We start from the raw sequence: 17,315 nt of genomic DNA on the forward strand, positions 1-17,315 counted from the left end.
GAATACCGAAAATTGTCCTGTGTAAGAAACATTTTCGTGACCCAAACCTTCTCAAGCGATGCATTTGTCATTCCTATAGGTTGGTAGAGATCATCCCCTCCGCCAAATGCACAAGTTGAGACTGGCCACTTTGCATGTTTGCATATAATCTTTGTCGATGTCAGAAATTTTATAAAGCCTCCTCTTTCACTGTAAAAGCCACAATGCACGACAGCAGTTTCATTAACCTGAAACGAGGTTGTGAAAAAAGTAAATATGATATACAAACACTAAACAGACACCACTCGACCAATGAATCTGCTCTCATTTCAGGTTTAGGTAGGGTTACAATGAGCCACCTCACTGAAAACTAGTTTGAGCACGATACAATATCTTGGTTGCCAATTCCTAATGAGTCTTACAACTAAAATATAATTCTTCTCATGTAACCTTGTGATCAGAGTTACAGTTTCGTAATAACAAACTTGTCCCTTATGAGCTCATGAGTTGTATTAAATATAAATCTTTTCATCAAGCCTACATATCAAAACATCAATAAGCTGATTTTTAAGTTCAATGTGACATTTAAATTTGGTCAAATACTAATGATATAGGTAGCTTGCAAGATAAGTTCAACATGGAGAGAGCTTTTCAGCTATAACTTATGTTTGTGTTGAATTCCAACACAATTGAGTTTGAGCTTGTTTAGATACCTAAATAAGCACAATTCATTTAGCTACCAAAACAAGTTAGAAACATCCTTGAGCTTGGCAAGCTTCTAGTTGAATCAAGCTCAATCTCGGTAATGATATGTCAAGCTGAGAGATTGAAGAAAGAGCTTCACTTAGTTCGACTTGTTTGCAGACCCAAGCTTAGCCATAGTCGATAGTTCATTGATGCATGTGTAAAATGTAATGTAGGCAGTAGAAAGTAACCTCTCACATAATAGTGGAAGAACAGGGAATGCAAACTGTAAGTATCAACATTAAACACTGAAGATTAAAGAAGGAGCAGAATAAAACCTTGAAACTTTGTTCTCTTTCGTCAAGTGTTTGGTATCCAGTAAACAAATTAAACCTTCCAGTGCCATTTTTCTGCAGAAATGTAACATTGCCTTCAACATGGTGTTCACCTGAATCTACTTTATATAGCAATTTCTTGGCAGGGAAATCTACTTCTGTAGATGCAGGAAGCTCTAAATTTTCAATCTGCTCTGAAGGATCTTAAGACAGGCTGCCAAATCAAGAAAATGAATGTTAGTGACAGATCTAAATTTGACAACTCATGGCGAACGCTAAATCGAAGACATCCCAGAGGATGAGGATCATGGAGATACAATCGCCCAGGTATGATTTGGTGGGTGCGGCAGGCATTTGAACGGATGAAATACATGCTAACAAAAAAAGAAGGAATAATCTGTTGATTCTTTCGCATTGTTATTGGGAGTTTGTCAATTTTCTGGTTAATTGCAAGATCAAAATTTTCATCGAAGCATCTCCTAAATGGAATAATAACGACGAAAAGTATACAAAGATCGATTTTATCGCGAGAAAGGAAGAGATTTCAAGAAGCATACGCTCTCTAACGCCGTGAACGACTCTGGTCATCGGATCGAGGCGATTAAGGTTCCGCGGAGACTCCTCTTCCTTGGCGGAAGATGTCAGATTAGGTCGGTGTTCGTCGGGAAGCTTCTTCCCTACTTGGCGAGATCTCGAGGAGAAGAACGAAGGCTGGGAGGAACAGCAGCACAGGCCACCATCGGATCGCGGTCCTCGCCGCCCGCCGGAGGAACTCGCGCCGCCCTCCAGGCCACGGCTTCTTGCGCCGCATCCGGCACGGCTTGCGCCCTCCCCGCGACATCGCCGTCGTCTTCGGAGACGGAGATGGAGACGCCGTTCAACATCATCAAGAGAGAGAGAGATGTCGTGCTTCCAATGAGGATTCCGAGATGCTCAAATAACGGCATTAATAAACCGGTTTAAATCATTGTCACAGTCAGGTGCTTGATACAATGACCGTTCCGTTCATAAATCGTGATATAATACATTTATATCGGTGGTTTCATCTCAGTTCAAGTTCAATTAGGGTTTCAGCTAGCTCATTGGAGAGACGAGAGAGGGACGATGGCGCTGACCAACTTCATCGTGACGGTAGTGGGTGTGACCGCCGCCGTCCTCCTCCTCCGCAGCGACGTGAAGCAGTCTGCCTCCATCTTCCGCCGCAACGTGCGCCACATCCGCCAGTGGCTCGAAGAAGAATCCGCCTCCGCTTCCAAGTAAGAAAAATTGCAACTTTGGAAACATAGGCATTCGGAACCAACTGGTTGCCTCAATATAATTTGATTCCTCAAGCAAATTCTTGAAATGGTTGTGTATGTGCATAGAGATTTGCTGATTGCTCCTTTGCTTGATCGATCACCAGTTGAACTGTGACGTTCTTTTAGGTTTATTCTGAATACGAGATAGGTTTTCACATATAACATAAATCATCACTTGATGTTTAGATATTTGGACCATATATTCAAACTTAGGTAGGAATCATATTTCTAGAGGTCGAAATCTGTGTTTGTCATCTCCCTTCTAGATGTCAATCTTAATGCCATGTCTTGTACATTGTAATCAACAACTTCAATGACAACTTTAAATTTGTTTGACACACACATCTTATAAGAATGCAAAGCATGTTTTTTGATCAACATGCCTTTATAGCATCAGAAGAAATGAGGGTTTGAAATACTTACTGTTAATGTACTTTTTTACTTTCAAACTGAATAAACAAAAGCAATTTCCAAAGAGTGGTTGCAATTTTGCCAAGCTTATGCGAATAGAATCTGATGTTGAAGTTGTCATAAGATTGAGTTCGATCGTTGATAGTGGTTAGGCTTCTCCTTGCAATTTTCTAACAAAACTTAAGTAACTTTCGCTTCACTATAACAATATATTTTGGGTTTGTTGACTACAAACAAGAAGTACCTTTAATATATTCTCTACCTAAAACCAATTGTTTATATGACTGCCTCTGGTTTTCGATACACTAGTAAAGTTGTGCACGACAATTCTGAATAGTGGATCATAGAGGTTCTAATACTCAACCTCCTTTTATAGTTTAATGAAAATGTTTCCATTTATCGCCTTGTCTCCGGTCTCTGCCTTTACTTTATGCATCATCTATCTTCTACAGATCCGTGGAGCGATCGGCACCAAAGGAGCTGGATTCTCAGGCAGTGAAGAAAGACATTACCAAGGATGAGAAGCATTAGAACAGAAGAGGCTCGAATGGATAGTTCATAACTTCATAGTTTTTTCTTATGGGAATGTTCAGTTTTGTTCTTTGCTTTTCCCCCTCAAATAAGAGTGATTCAGGGATTCTTATAAGTGGCTTTTGTTGTAGAGATTAACTACTAGTTATAAATTAATTTTGAAGGTAGACGACCTTCTTCTTGATTCGTTCAGAGCACAATTTATGTACATTCAACAATTGACTTCCAGGGTATTTGTCTTACTTGGGATTCAATAGAGTATGCTATTTTGTTGCTGTGTCAAAATAAATGCTTTGCGTGATTGTTATTATATTGGCAGGAGAATTTCATGGAGTATTTGAGAAATAGTAGCTCGTGAAATTGTTTTATTTTGTAAAAAATAAAATTTAAAATACCCAAATATAAATACTTAACTCATTACATGATTAATAAATTCAAAGGTGTCAACACAGATTAATGGTAAAAATTATATGTTTATTTTTTTTCAATAAATAAAACATTCTCAAATCAAATGACTTTTCATATACTTTTATGTATAAAACTATATGTTTCTCAAATCTATTCCAATGAATTATTTTTTAAAAATGTAGTATAACATTTGTAATTTATCTTTTTATATTTTTAATGTTTGAGCTATTTTTTAAATATATAATTTGTAATTTATTTTTTTTCTAAGAAAATGAAATTGTTAAGAATAATCAAGAAAAAACTAAAATTTCCATTGCCGGGATTTGAACCCGGGTCGCCTGGGTGAAAGCCAGGTATCCTAACCGGACTAGACGACAATGGATTGGTGATGAAATAGCAGATAGATAAATAAATAAATATATATTTTAATTTGAGGCGCCTGCACTACGTACCAAATGAGCTTCTATTATTCATATATATTTTTTTCGAATCCATCTTCATCAAAAATTAGTATTTATTCTTGTATATACTTACATAACAAAACTAATAATAATCATAAAATACTATTGAAAAAAAAAAATCAAATGTGAGGCTTCTAATTTATTAACTTTCAAAATTATAGCAAAGCAAAAGACCAATTGAACAATATATGAAAGATCACGACAATAAGATAGAATTTGTATCACACTCATTCTGCCCTCGAGGTAGGGTTGAGTTGGCGATTACATACAGGGTAGATATTGCTATAATAGGTAAGGGTCGAATCTCAGTGAAATTGAGAAAAATGTCCTTTCCAGAGTGACCAATTACAATTTCTCAATTTATCTTTTTACAAATGATCATGGAATCGACCATGTGAGAGCACTGAAAAATACTGCAATTGTATCACACTCATTCTATCATCTCCACAAAGCTAACTTTCATGATAAAAAAAAATTGCCCAACTTTTTTTAAATCTTCCACTTGAATAAACACATCATTCTCAAGGCTTATGCAATGCAACTATGTTATTCTTTATTTATGCCCATTATATCGAGCCATGTTAATACATCGACATGTAACAATATATATATATATATATATATATATATATATATATATATATATATAATTCCTTATTTGCTATCTTATTTAAATGCCTATTGGACAAAGTTTTTAAGTATATATATATATACCTCAATTAGGTTCGTTGGGTATTGGTTGAGTTTTTGTAGGGTGTTTTGTCGGGTGGCGGGCGTCTCGGGTTCCTTGTTTGAACACAAACCCCACTTTTGCAACCCCTATAGCTACAAGCAGCGCCTGGACACTCCGGCTTCAAGACAGAACCTTTGGCCGTTGGGGAAGGGAACACCGGTTGCATGGTCTTGTTCATCGGCCATTCCTCTGTTTGTGCATCACAAATCATTGATTGCGACAAAAGCAATAGAAGTGCAACAACAAGGGAGATCATTGTTGTCGATAATGCTGATATATACTCCACGGCCATGATTTACAATCTTCTCTTCTTCTCCTCGAACTCTAACTTAGCTCGATCTTTGCTAATTAAGCTCGATGAATGTTTTAAGCAATCATATAAATATATATAGTAGTCTTTATATAGAGATTATTAATTGTTGTGACTTATGAGAAAGTGTTAAAGTCATGATTTCATGTGGAAATTTGCATGATTTCCACTGAAGAATGTGGAGCTTTTTGATCAAACTAATTGAATGGAGTTGGAATTACATTGAATTTAGTCGAGCGTTGAATATCTACCACACTTAAAGGCAATTTGATTGGTTTCACTCGACAAGTGCGTAGGGTCAAATTAACTGGCGTGATAGAACAAACATTTATGGACATTAACTAATTTAGCGTATGCATTGGGTAAAGAACAAATTAGTGGCGCATTGATGCATCATACTTTAATTTTTTTATTGAAGGGCACACTTAATTTCCAAAATATCACACTTAATTTCCAAAATATCCATTCTACTCTTCTTATTTATTTCATGGGTTTGATTTGTGAATCTAAAATTCGTATCCATTAGCTCAAAATTCAAATCAATAGTATTAAGTTGGTTCAAGACCGAATCATGTTTGTTTAAAATGAAACATCTTTTAATTAAAATCAAATAAATTTGATTTATAATTAAATTAAAGAGGGTCTACTTCGTCTTCAAAACATGTGATCCATCCATACTTTTATTCTGATAAAATATCTTCGATATTTGTCCTTCGTCTAGTCCGATCATACTCAATTTCTCTCGATCTGAGAATTTAATTTTCAAACTCGTTTTATGTCTTTTGATAATCTCGTAGTGATGTGACTTTATAGGTTCCTGATTTATATTGATTATTCATAATTAACCATTAATTATGAATTGATTATGAGTGCCACCTAGTAGTACATCATGACTTCCAATTAATTAAAAAATTATAGTTGATTCCATAACCATTTCTAAACCCTTCAACAACTACAATTATTCATGTGTCTATTTCTTTCACTCATCTTATACCTGTTTAGTTTAGGACATGGTCTATGTGTTAGTCTTCGCTAGATTGACTACGTCACACCTAGCCCAAGTAATAGTTCATTATCTTGCGAATTTAAATTACTCAAACATCTGTCCAAAAGAACTATCATTTTGACGTATTTTTACTTTGACCAAAGACTTACGAGTAATAATCCTAACAAGTGATCATAGGGTATATTTCTCATAATAAAAGGAATGGTGAATCTTCTATGAGCTACTCAATCACCTTAGGATACTTCGACTTATACCTAATCATCACGGGGTCATACACACCTGCTATAATTGTGTAGGTGGAGTCACGTTTGAATTAAGATTTCTACTGTCACGCCCCGAGAAGGCCGTTCGAAAAATTTTGGCAGCAGCTCCCCAGTAACTGTGACAATTTCCATGAATACATGCAAATATACTCAGCCACAGGCGGCTGGAATAGGACTACTCGTCTCATCAATATACACAACCACAGACAACTATAAAATAAGGCCTACACGGCCACATAACACTATCACATGCACCATAACTAGAATATGCAATGTCCATAAAGCAAAATCATCGAAAATCTGAACGTAACAAATGCCCACAATGCAATCCGACATAACTATAGTCATAACGCATCCAAACCATAACTACATGTCCACAAAATAGTAAATATAACTAGAAACAACGACAGACCAAATGCAACTAGCAAGAAACCTTCCGAAGTGAGATAGCAGCAGTCGACCGAAACTCCAAGCTCCAAGTACCTATCTGTTACCTGGGGAGAAAACAAAATAACCCCAGGGTCTGGATAGTGAGCATTAGATGCTCAGTGGGTACAGGAAAGGTGCATGTAAGATAATCATAAGAAACAGCAGGAATATACAAGTCTGAATGAACATGTATAGAAGAAACAAGATAACACATATATGGTAGTCGGTATCAACAAATCAAGCATGGTATATCAACGGGGACGATATGAAAAGATCAAACTGTGCAACAGGTATATAAGTCAGGTACATGTAAGCATGTATGTAATGTCATACAAATGCAACAATCATGGCAAGTAAATGCAACAAACAACAAGCATATGAATAAAGTAAGCTATATAATAACCTACCAACGAATGCATGTAATATGCATCAACCATCGCAATCAAAAATAACAAGTCAAGTCACTGTCTGCACTCGTCGTCCCCAACCATTCCTCTTGGAAATGAATATGAGGTGTACAACAGGACATACTGCGCAAACTCCATCAACTGACCACTAAAAATAAGTGGGGAGTGGCAGTGTGGCAGGAGGGCAATGTAGCCAGTCCTGGTCGCACCCAACTGTAGTGCAACCTCTTACCTATGTGGCACCTCAACACGGTGCAGGTAAGATCCAACAACAAACAACACCTACAACTACTATGGATGCATGATGATCATCCCAACATGTAATAGCTAATTAATTAGCATGCTCAACAGAAATTTATGAAGGTCAACATATGTCTAGAATACAATAGTAATACTGGTCTAACAGTGGATAAATAAATCAGGGTCAGATAAGGTGTGTCAATCAACATCTCACTAGTATCAACAGAGTAACTGACATGATTAGCAAAGGTATCAACATGATAGGAATCAGAGCATCACAAAGTCAACAGAAGTAACAACAGAATAACATTAGATCATGTCAAAGGTCAACTAGGTCATCAAAGGTCAACTAGGTTAACAGCAAGAGCAACAGGATAGTTATTAGATCATATCAAGGGTCAACTAGCAAGTAGCAAGCAACAGGTATCATAAGGTATTAACAAGATAAGCATCATCAGTAACAAGAGTATCGACAAGATAGATAAAAGCAACATACAAGAGATCATATTAAGGTCAAAGGTAAGTATCAAGCCATGAATCAAGCAATGACTATGATAAGAATAGTAATAAAGTAATCGTGCACTACGAAAGGAGAACCTGTGTTGACCAAGCACAGGAGTACCCACCTGAATTAGACGACCGTCAACAACAGAATCCCTAGAAGCACTCAAACTCCGTGTATCTCAGGACCAACAAGTTACAATCCTGTAAATTATAGATATGACAACGCTAAACATAATATTCTACTAAATTTACAATAAAGTAAATCCTAAATCAACATTTAAGTTATTCCAACCCATCCAACTTAACCTAATCCCAAAGTTACACAACTTATCATTTTCCATTGATATAATTAAATTGATTATTAAATAAATTAATACTTTAATCGAAATTAAACTAACCTTCAGTAGAACAAAGCCTTGCCGTGAACAACTCAAAGCAAGCTTCAAACCAAACTCCTACAACCCATTCTAAAATCAATCTATGTATTCATTACTAATAACACTCATTGATAATCAATTAGAATAAGTAGGGTTCTTACCTCAAGATCAGATTGATTAAGCCCTCAAATCAAGCCTCTGTTCAGCCCGAACCTTTCCTTAATCAACTGAAACCTATAAAGCAGTAACCACCTCCAATAACAACATACTAAGCAAGAATCTAATCCAATGAAACAAACTCCTACAAGATCTAACCAACATCAACTTACCTCTAGATCTGATCAAAGCCTAATCAAGCCAAACTCTTCTTCACCGGCAATAGACGGCGAAGGCGCGGTGGTGGAGGGCGAGGCAACGTCTGGCCGCGAAGGGCAGGTGAGGGCGATGGCTGATCGCACTCGAGGTGGAGGAAGGCGAGGGCTCGGCGGCGGCACGGACGGTGGCGTGCGGCTGACCTCTTCTCTGTGCGTCGGGCGGCGGAGAGGGAGGCGCGGCAGCGTCGAGCTAGGCGTGCGGCTAGGGGAGGAGATCTCGCTGGCAGCGAGGAGGAAGAGAACTTTGGGGCGTCGGCGGCGGATCAGGCAGCGACTGTGTAGAGGGGAATCGCGGCGATTTCTTCTCCAGGCGGCAACAACGGCGGCACTAGGCGTGGCGACGGCTGTGGGGTGGAGGAAACGCGAGGAAGGGGAGGGGAGGAAGCAGCAGCTCGAAGAAGAAGAGGAGAAGCGGCGGTGTCGGCGTCGGGTAAAAGAGGAAGGTGCGAAGGGGAGCTTCGGTGCGGTGTCGGCGAGGAATCACAGTAATCGTGATTTAGTCGGCGCATTAACTAGGCTAAACCAACTAAAGAAACCTAGGATTTATTATACGACCGAACCGGTTACTGTAGTGAACCGGGTTCAACCTTGGTTCGTTTGGTTTACTAACCAAACGATCTCCGATTTGACTCAAACCAGTTTCGTTGGATTCGTCTTCACGAGGCGAATCTTTCCATCCCTTTTGTTTTATTTATTCCTTATTATTATTATTATTATGTAATTACAAATAACCCCTTTTAGGTTTCGGTATTTTACATCTACTGTGCATTCAAACAATGAGAATGAGATCAACATGAGAAGCGATTGAAACTATTCACCCCCTCTAGCTTGGATAAGTCATAACAATCATATTAGGAAATAATTTTTAAAATTAGATTTCCTAACAAATTAGAAATCATTTTCAAACATAGAAAATTTTTATAACGGATTAAAAAATAATTTTCTTATCCAAAATTTTCAAAAATAACTATTAGACAACTTATGACACGCTGAACACAAATTTACGATCTATGTCAAAACATGTGGCGACTCTAATATAACTGTTGGGTTTCTCTATGCGTGTTTTAAAAGTTTATTTCGATAAACAAACAGTGAAAGTATAATAATATAAATTATTATCACATGTGTAGCAAAAATCATACGAGGATACACACGTATATTGATATAATCATAAAAAAGATGACACAATAAATTATACCCGTTGGATGACGTGAAATGGAAACAATATCAACCAGTAATTTTCAAAAAAGTTATCTCTACTTGTATCCACACTGAAATCTCTGTGAGATGACTTCACTAAATCATGTGTCGTGTCTTCGTTTTGATACTGTTCAAAGGAAGGAGACAAAGCGGTTCGAGAGAAAACTCATGGTTTGATTCAATATCCAATGGCTCAAAGCAATATGATGATATGAATCGAAATAAATGAAGACGATTACACCGCCATTTGAAGGTCGGATGGTTCGTTGCCGATGAGGGCCAGCAGACCTAATGGCGTCAGAATTCTGGCAACAACAATTGTCCACCGGAACAATTGTTAAGAGCGAAGGAAGAAGATCTTGTGTTGGAACAACCCTTGCTATCTGGCGAAAAGGGTGTCGGTTGAGACAACCGGTTGCTTCTCCCTGAGGGGGATGGCTAGCCGCCGATGAAGGATAGTCCACCGGTGGCACCCTTGGTTGGCTTCATCATGGCACCTTGGACGGTGGCGGCTATACCTTTGTTGGTTGGTGGCACAAGGAAGAAGAGGGGTGGTAAGCGGCGGCTAAAAGAGGAGAAGAGAAAACCTAACACTTAGGTTTTTCAATTCATTTTATTTCTCTTCCATAGAGATATATTTATAAATCTCTAATGGGTTTGATTCGCAAATCTAAAATTCGTATCCATTAGTCCAAAACCCAAATCAATAGCATTAAGTTGGTTTAAGACTGAACCATGTTTGTTCAAAATGAAACACCTTTTAATTAAAACTAAACAAATTTGATTTATAATTAAACCAAAGACGATCTACTTCATCTTCAAAAGACGTGATCCATCCGCACTTTCATTTCGATAAAATATCTTTCATATTTATCCTTCGTCTGATCCAACCAGACTCAATCTCTCTCAATATGAGAATTCAATTTTTAAACTTATTTTATATCTTTTGAATAATCTTGTAGTGATGTGACTTTATAGATATTAGTACCGATGGAATCAAAATATCTCTACAATGGTATGATATTGTCCACTTTGGGCTTAAGCCCTCATGACTTTGTTCTTGGGCTCTCCCCAAAAGGTCTCATACTAATGGAGATACTTTCCATCCTTTTAACCCCATGATCTTTTCCATGTACTTTAGATGTGGGACTATGTTTGCACCCTTGCAACCCAACAATCCCCCCTCAAACAAAGGACCACAGGCTCCCTCGGTCCACCCGACCTACTAGGACTTCCCACCTAGCCGCATCTAGGTGGGAAGTGCCCTAGTAGATTGGGTGGACCGAGGGGCAAAAAGTCCTAGTAGGTCGAGGATTTAGACATAAAAAAATGACGTTGAGGGGGCCTGTGGTCCTTTGTTTGAGGGGGGGATTGTTGGGTTGCAAGGGTGCAAACATAGTACCACATCTAAAGTACATGGAAAAGATCATGGGGTTAAAAGGATGGAAAATATCTCGTATGATATTGTCCACTTTAAGCCTAAGTCCTCATGACTTTGTTCTTGGGCTCTCCCCAAAAGACCTCATACCAATGGAGATACTTTCCATCCTTTTAACCCCATGATCTTTTTCATGTACTTTAGATGTGGGATTATGTTTGCACCCTTGCAACCCAATAATTCTCCCTCAAACAAAGGACCACAGGCCCCCTTAACGTCATTTTTTGATGTCTGAATCCTCGACCCACCAGGACTTTTTGCCCCTCGGTCCACCCGACTTACTAGGACTTCCCACCTAGCTGCAGCTAGGACTTTTTGCCCTCGGTCCACCCGACCTACTAGGACTTTCCACCTAGTCACAACTAGGACTTTTTGCCCCTCGGTCCATCCGACCTACTAGGACTTCTCACCTGGTGTCTGGTCCTCTTGATTCAGACACGAGAGCACCCACTTCCTTTGTTTAAGGTTCAAACCACATGGTTAGATCTGGATCATAGCTCATCCGACGATTAGTTCGGTGAAGAGCGGTCTTGCTCTGATACCACTTGTAGGGACCTTGTAAGCTAGAAGGGGAGTTAAATAGCTTCACTTGATCAAGCTTGAACTTTCGTCGATGAAGAATCCTCGCTACACACCCTCACAACTCAACCAATGCTAACACAAGAGGATTTTACTTGGTATCCGCCTCCTTGAGGCGACTAATCCAAGGGTCTTCACTCGGCTCACTCTTCCACTATAACTTCTCCTTCTCAGACAAACATCGAAGGCGGAGAAACCTTACAATAGATTACAAGTTGTATACAAACAACCACACAATACAAGGAAGAAGAAGAGTAAAGATATTACACAAAAGTGATGAGAATGCTTCTTCTTCTTCAAGCGGTTGCTCCAAGATTTGTAGATGAACACCAGCAGATTTCTTGATCACTAGAGCACAAGCACTTGGAGCATAAACAGTGTTGGTTGTCTCTTCCACGAAGTACACTCACCATTTAAACCAGTTCAGCTTTTAGGTCATCAGTCGACTGGTTTTACCATACCAGTCGACTGACTTGGTCAAAACCCAAAAATGACTACTGAACTACTGAAGTCACGCCTGATTTCTGTCAGAATTTTAAACTTCAGTCGACTGACTTTTTCTATCAGTCGACTGATCTTATCCCAGTCGACTGATGTGGATGATCAGTCGAGTCATTTAAGCTTCTGTTCGTTGACAGTCGACTGAAGCAAAACCTCAGTCGAGTCGATTCTCTTCTGCCTGCTTCTGAGACAACCTTAGTCGACTGATCTCCAACCTCAATCGACTGATCAAGGAATCTGACTCGACTAGCGTGTATTTCAGTCGACTACTGCATCATACCAGCCGTGTCAGTCGACTGACCTTACCAAATCAGTCGACTGTCTTCAGAATAGTGACTTTAGTGAGATCTTACCAAGTTCTTTCCTCGCTTGATCAAGAGTTTGATCGTCGACCTTCTTGATATTCATTTGCCTTACCCTATAAGGACTTTCTCATGCCAAGAGCTCGCCTCTTGGACTTCCTCGCTTGATCAAGAGTTTGGTCGTCGACCTTCTTGATCTTCATTTGCCTTACCCTGTAAGGACTTTCTCATGCCAAGAGCTCGCCTCTTGAACTTCCCTTTTGCCTCACGTCCGGTCTTCTCACCCGCAAGGACTTTCCTCCATTTGCCTTACCCTTGTAAGGACTTTCCCATGCCAAGAGTTCGCCTCTTGGACTTCCCTTTTGCCTCACGTCCGGTCTTCTCACCCGCAAGGACTTTCCTCTATTTGCCTTACCCTTGTAAGGACTTTCCCGTGCCAAGAGCTCGCTCCTCGACCCTCTTGGACTTCCCTTTTGCCTTACGTCCGGTCTTCTCACCCGCAAGGACTTTCCTCCATTTGCCTTACCTTGTAAGAACTTTCGCTCACCAAGTGTTCGGTCAACCTTGACCCACTTGGACTTTCCTCTTGCCAACTTCCATATTGGACTTTCCATCTCGTGCCAAGTGTCTGGTCCTCCATGACCCACTTGGACTTCTCACCATCAAGTATTCAGTCAACCTAGACTTACTTGACATCTTGTCAACATATTGATCAAACATCAAAATCCAACTCAAGTCAGACCGAGCTTGGCCAACTTGGTCAACAATGACCTGAGATTGATTGCACCAACAATCTCCCCTTTTTTGATGTTTGACAATATGTTTAAGGTAGACTAACTCTCCCCCTTTGGCACACATCAAAAAAATCTTTTTTCAAAGTTCATTCATCTCATCCAATTCATACCTTTAAGGTGAACCTCTCCCTCAAAGCGTGTTCCAACCGCTACCATTGCACCAACAATGACTTTAGAATTCCTAAATCTTTAGGAAATCAAGAGTTGAAGTCATGAAGTTAAAACTTTAACCTTGAATCTAAACCTCCTTCTCATATCCTTATCTTCCCATTTTTAACATTCCTTTCTTATTTTCATTAAGAAAATCACCTTTGAATGCTTATCCAAGCATATCACATGGTTAGGAATTTTATACATACTTTACTTATGTCAAATAATATCAGAAAAAAATAGTTTTCTAAGAAAATATATTTTTATTATAAAAAAATGATACAAAGTTAAAAACTATTGAAAACTTCAATGTTTCGCTCTAACTTTGTATCAATTTGATCAATGGTGATTCCTATCAACAGATAAACTTCACCAAGGTTTTCTAAAATATTTTTGAAATCATTTTCAAAATCAATTTCCAACCATGATCTATGGGCTAAATGTACATGACTTGCACATTAGCTTTCCCCATGATTGGCCAACACAACATCAATTTGTTTTGATGAAACTAAAGCTCATTTGGTACATCAAATTACATCTTGAACTTAGTTCATCATCCTAACATCTCACTTGTATCTAATGTTTCTCAATACACATGTAAGTTAATCCTATTGTCTTGTGAGATGTAAATCAATTTCTCCTTTTTTTTTTTAAACTAAGGGATCATGCATTTCTATTTAGATATTCTATGTTTGATCATCCTACCTAGGATATCAAATAATGTCGTTTATATCCTTAATTACAATCGATTGAAATAATGCATGTAAATGGGTATGACATATATCAAATGCATAACTTCAATGAAAAATCTATTATAACTTAAATGATATGACATGGTTATACCAATTCATATTATCATGACAAGATAAATGTATGAAACGATATTATGACATGTGATAGGGTACATAAGCATGATAACTATAATAGAGTGAAAATATCTAAATTTAAAATCTTAACATCGTCGTCTAATCATTATGTTAACTACGCAATTTAACATAAGCGACCTATCTCCCTTGAATTGTGCCAAAAATTCATATTTGACACATTTGATGATTCTATTCTGTTTGTATCAATTTTAATCATTCTCAAGACTTTACTTTTTATTGACACACTATAAGATCCTCAAGGATAAGATTTCATTTTCAAAATATCACAATACTTTGAAAATATATTAAAATGTCAACTTCATTATGGTTGGGTTAACTACCCTTCCAATTAAGATTGACATATCTTGTACCTATTTAGTTTGAAGAAATAACACTCTTAGGAACCCAATACCTATTGGAGCTCCTTGGGTGCACTAGGTACTCACTAGGGATAACTTCCCTAGATACCTTCCTAATGACTCTCTTAGACTTCTTGGAAGTCTTAGTCATGCTAGTGTCCTCAAGGTTAACACTAGGAATAACCTCTCTTGTACTCTTGATTTGACTTCTAGACTTAGGATTAATTCCATAGTTATATGAGACTCTATGGTATGAGGACATATTCTCCTTCGATTTATGTTTGTATCCTAAATCTTTTTTACCTTTAAATGATTCTTGCTCACCTAAACCTAGGTATTCCTTTTTAGACCATTTAATCTTATTTGTCATTTTCTCTAGGGTCATTTCTAATTTATCAAGTCTTGATCTCAAGACTTGATTTTCTTTCTCCAAGTCATTAATTTTTAACTTTTCATGATTTCCTTTTATATATCTTTTTCTAGGCATATGTCTAGTTTTCTTAGAATTTTCACTTAAATCCTTTCTATCCTTAGGTGGGGTTGTTTCAACATGATTTGACTTAAAATTGTCCTTAGAATTCTCATGCTTCCTATTTTTATGATAATTAGCACCAAGATGATAAAATCTATTTCTAACATGCTCATCATGATATAAGACAATGACATTATAATGTAATACCTTAGACTTTACACGACGTTGATCAAATAAGGCAATGGCATGATATAAAATCTATTCCTAACATGCTCATCATGATTTAAGATTCAAACCACATGGTTAGATCTGAATCATGGCTCATCCGGCGGTTAGTCCGGTGAAGAGCGGTCTCGCTCTGATACCACTTGTTAGTACCGATGGAATCAAAATATCTCCACAATGGTATGATATTGTCCACTTTGGGCCTAAGTCCTCATGGCTTTGTTCTTGGTCTCTCCCCAAAAGACCTCATACCAATGGAGATACTTTCCATCCTTTTAATCTCATGGTCTTTTCCATGTACTTTAGATGTGAGACTATGTTTGCACCCTTGCAACCCAACAATAGATTCCTGATTTATGTTGGTCATCTATAATTAATCATTAATTATGAATTGATCATGAGTGACACCTAGTAGGACATCATGACTCTCAATTGATCAAAAAATCACAATTAATTTCAGAACGACTTCTAAACTTTTCAACAACTATAGTTGTTCGTGTGTTTATTTATTTTACTCATCTTATACCCGTTTAGTTTAGGACATGGTTTATGTGTTAGCCCCCGCTAGACTGACTGCGTGATACCTAACCCAAGTAGTAGTTCCTTGTCTTGCGAATTTAAATTACTCAAATATCTGTCCAAAAGAACTATCATTTTGACGTATTTTTACTTTGACCAAAGACTTATGAGTAATAATCCTAACAAGTGATCATACGGTATATTTCTCATAATAAAAGGAATGGTGAATCTTCTATGAGCTACTCAATCACCTTAGGACACTTCGACTTATATCTAATCATCCCGGGATCATACACACCTCCGAAGATACGTTTGTTTAAGATGTTAAAGTATAAGTTTCCATGACCAATAGTTAGGATCGACTGCTTGGTAAAATTAAGGAGTCTAATATATGCTAATCTTACAGAATCAATAATGTCTAGTCTCATTAATTCATCGATTAGAAAATATTTCAATATATACATAATTACACATGTAGAGATATCTATTAATTGTGATTTAATCGTAATCATACTATACATTGTTGAAGTGTCTTATCCCAAGTGGTAAGCATGGAGACATCTGTTGCTTGAGGTTTCGAGTTCGAATCCTCATAGCAACATATATTTGTTGACTGAAGTGCTATGCGATTCATGTGTTAGCTCGGCTAAAGTGCTGTTTCGGCAGTATGCTCTTATCAACCTAGTGGTACCGTGCCTCCAAAAAATCCCTTAGGGGGTTTTCTGATATGGGGCCGTTTCGGCGGTGGGATCGGTCACTATAAAAAGTTTATCCACTACAGTTTGTTGAAGTGTCTTATCCCAAGTGGTAAGCATGGAGACACCTGTTGCTTGAGGTTTCGAGTTCGAATCCTCTTAGCAACATATATTTGTTGACTGAGGTGCTGTGCGATTCATGTGTTAGCTCGGCTAAAGTGCTGTTTCGGCAGTATGCTCTTATCAACCTAGTGGTACCGTGCCTCCAAAAAATCCTTTAGGGGGTTTTCTGATATGGGGCCGTTTCGACGGTGGGGTCGGTCACTATAAAAAGTTTACCCACTACCGTTTTTGTTGAAGTGTCTTATCCCAAGTGGTAAGCATGAAGACACCTGTTGCTTGAGGTTTCGAGTTCGAATCCTTTTAGCAACATATATTTGTTGACTGAGGTGCTGTGCGATTCAT

At 38.1% G+C, this 17,315-nt stretch overlaps 1 protein-coding gene, 1 non-coding gene and 1 pseudogene across 2 annotated transcripts; 1 reads left to right on the forward strand and 2 right to left on the reverse strand.

Annotated features, from left to right (window-relative positions):
* Positions 1 to 47: 47 nt before the first annotated feature.
* On the reverse strand, positions 48 to 1,882 carry LOC141817352 (uncharacterized; annotated as a pseudogene).
* Positions 1,883 to 2,054: 172 nt separating this feature from the next.
* Positions 2,055 to 3,472, forward strand: LOC141817355 (uncharacterized). The gene is made up of 2 exons (XM_074705019.1): positions 2,055 to 2,254; positions 3,160 to 3,472. Exons 1-2 carry the CDS (start codon positions 2,103 to 2,105, stop codon positions 3,236 to 3,238), a joined length of 231 nt encoding a protein of 76 aa, XP_074561120.1. The 5' UTR covers positions 2,055 to 2,102; the 3' UTR covers positions 3,239 to 3,472.
* Positions 3,473 to 3,954: 482 nt separating this feature from the next.
* On the reverse strand, positions 3,955 to 4,028 carry TRNAE-UUC (transfer RNA glutamic acid (anticodon UUC)). The gene has a single exon. It is a non-coding gene; the product is annotated as a tRNA-Glu (tRNA).
* Between the last annotated feature and the right edge of the window lie 13,287 nt (positions 4,029 to 17,315).

The sequence above is a fragment of the Curcuma longa genome, unplaced genomic scaffold, assembly GCF_044706935.1.
Source record: "Curcuma longa cultivar G26 ecotype Majalengka, Jawa Barat unplaced genomic scaffold, ITB_CL_G26_1.1 contig_20193, whole genome shotgun sequence".
NCBI lineage: Eukaryota > Viridiplantae > Streptophyta > Magnoliopsida > Zingiberales > Zingiberaceae > Curcuma > Curcuma longa.

Excerpts from the sequence above, each read along its gene's own strand:
- LOC141817355 (XM_074705019.1), top strand. The coding sequence starts at position 2,103 with ATGGCGCTGACCAACTTCATCGTGACGGTAGTGGGTGTGACCGCCGCC. Across the intron at positions 2,255-3,159 it reads GAATCCGCCTCCGCTTCCAA|ATCCGTGGAGCGATCGGCAC; the intron begins GTAAGAAAAATT and ends TATCTTCTACAG.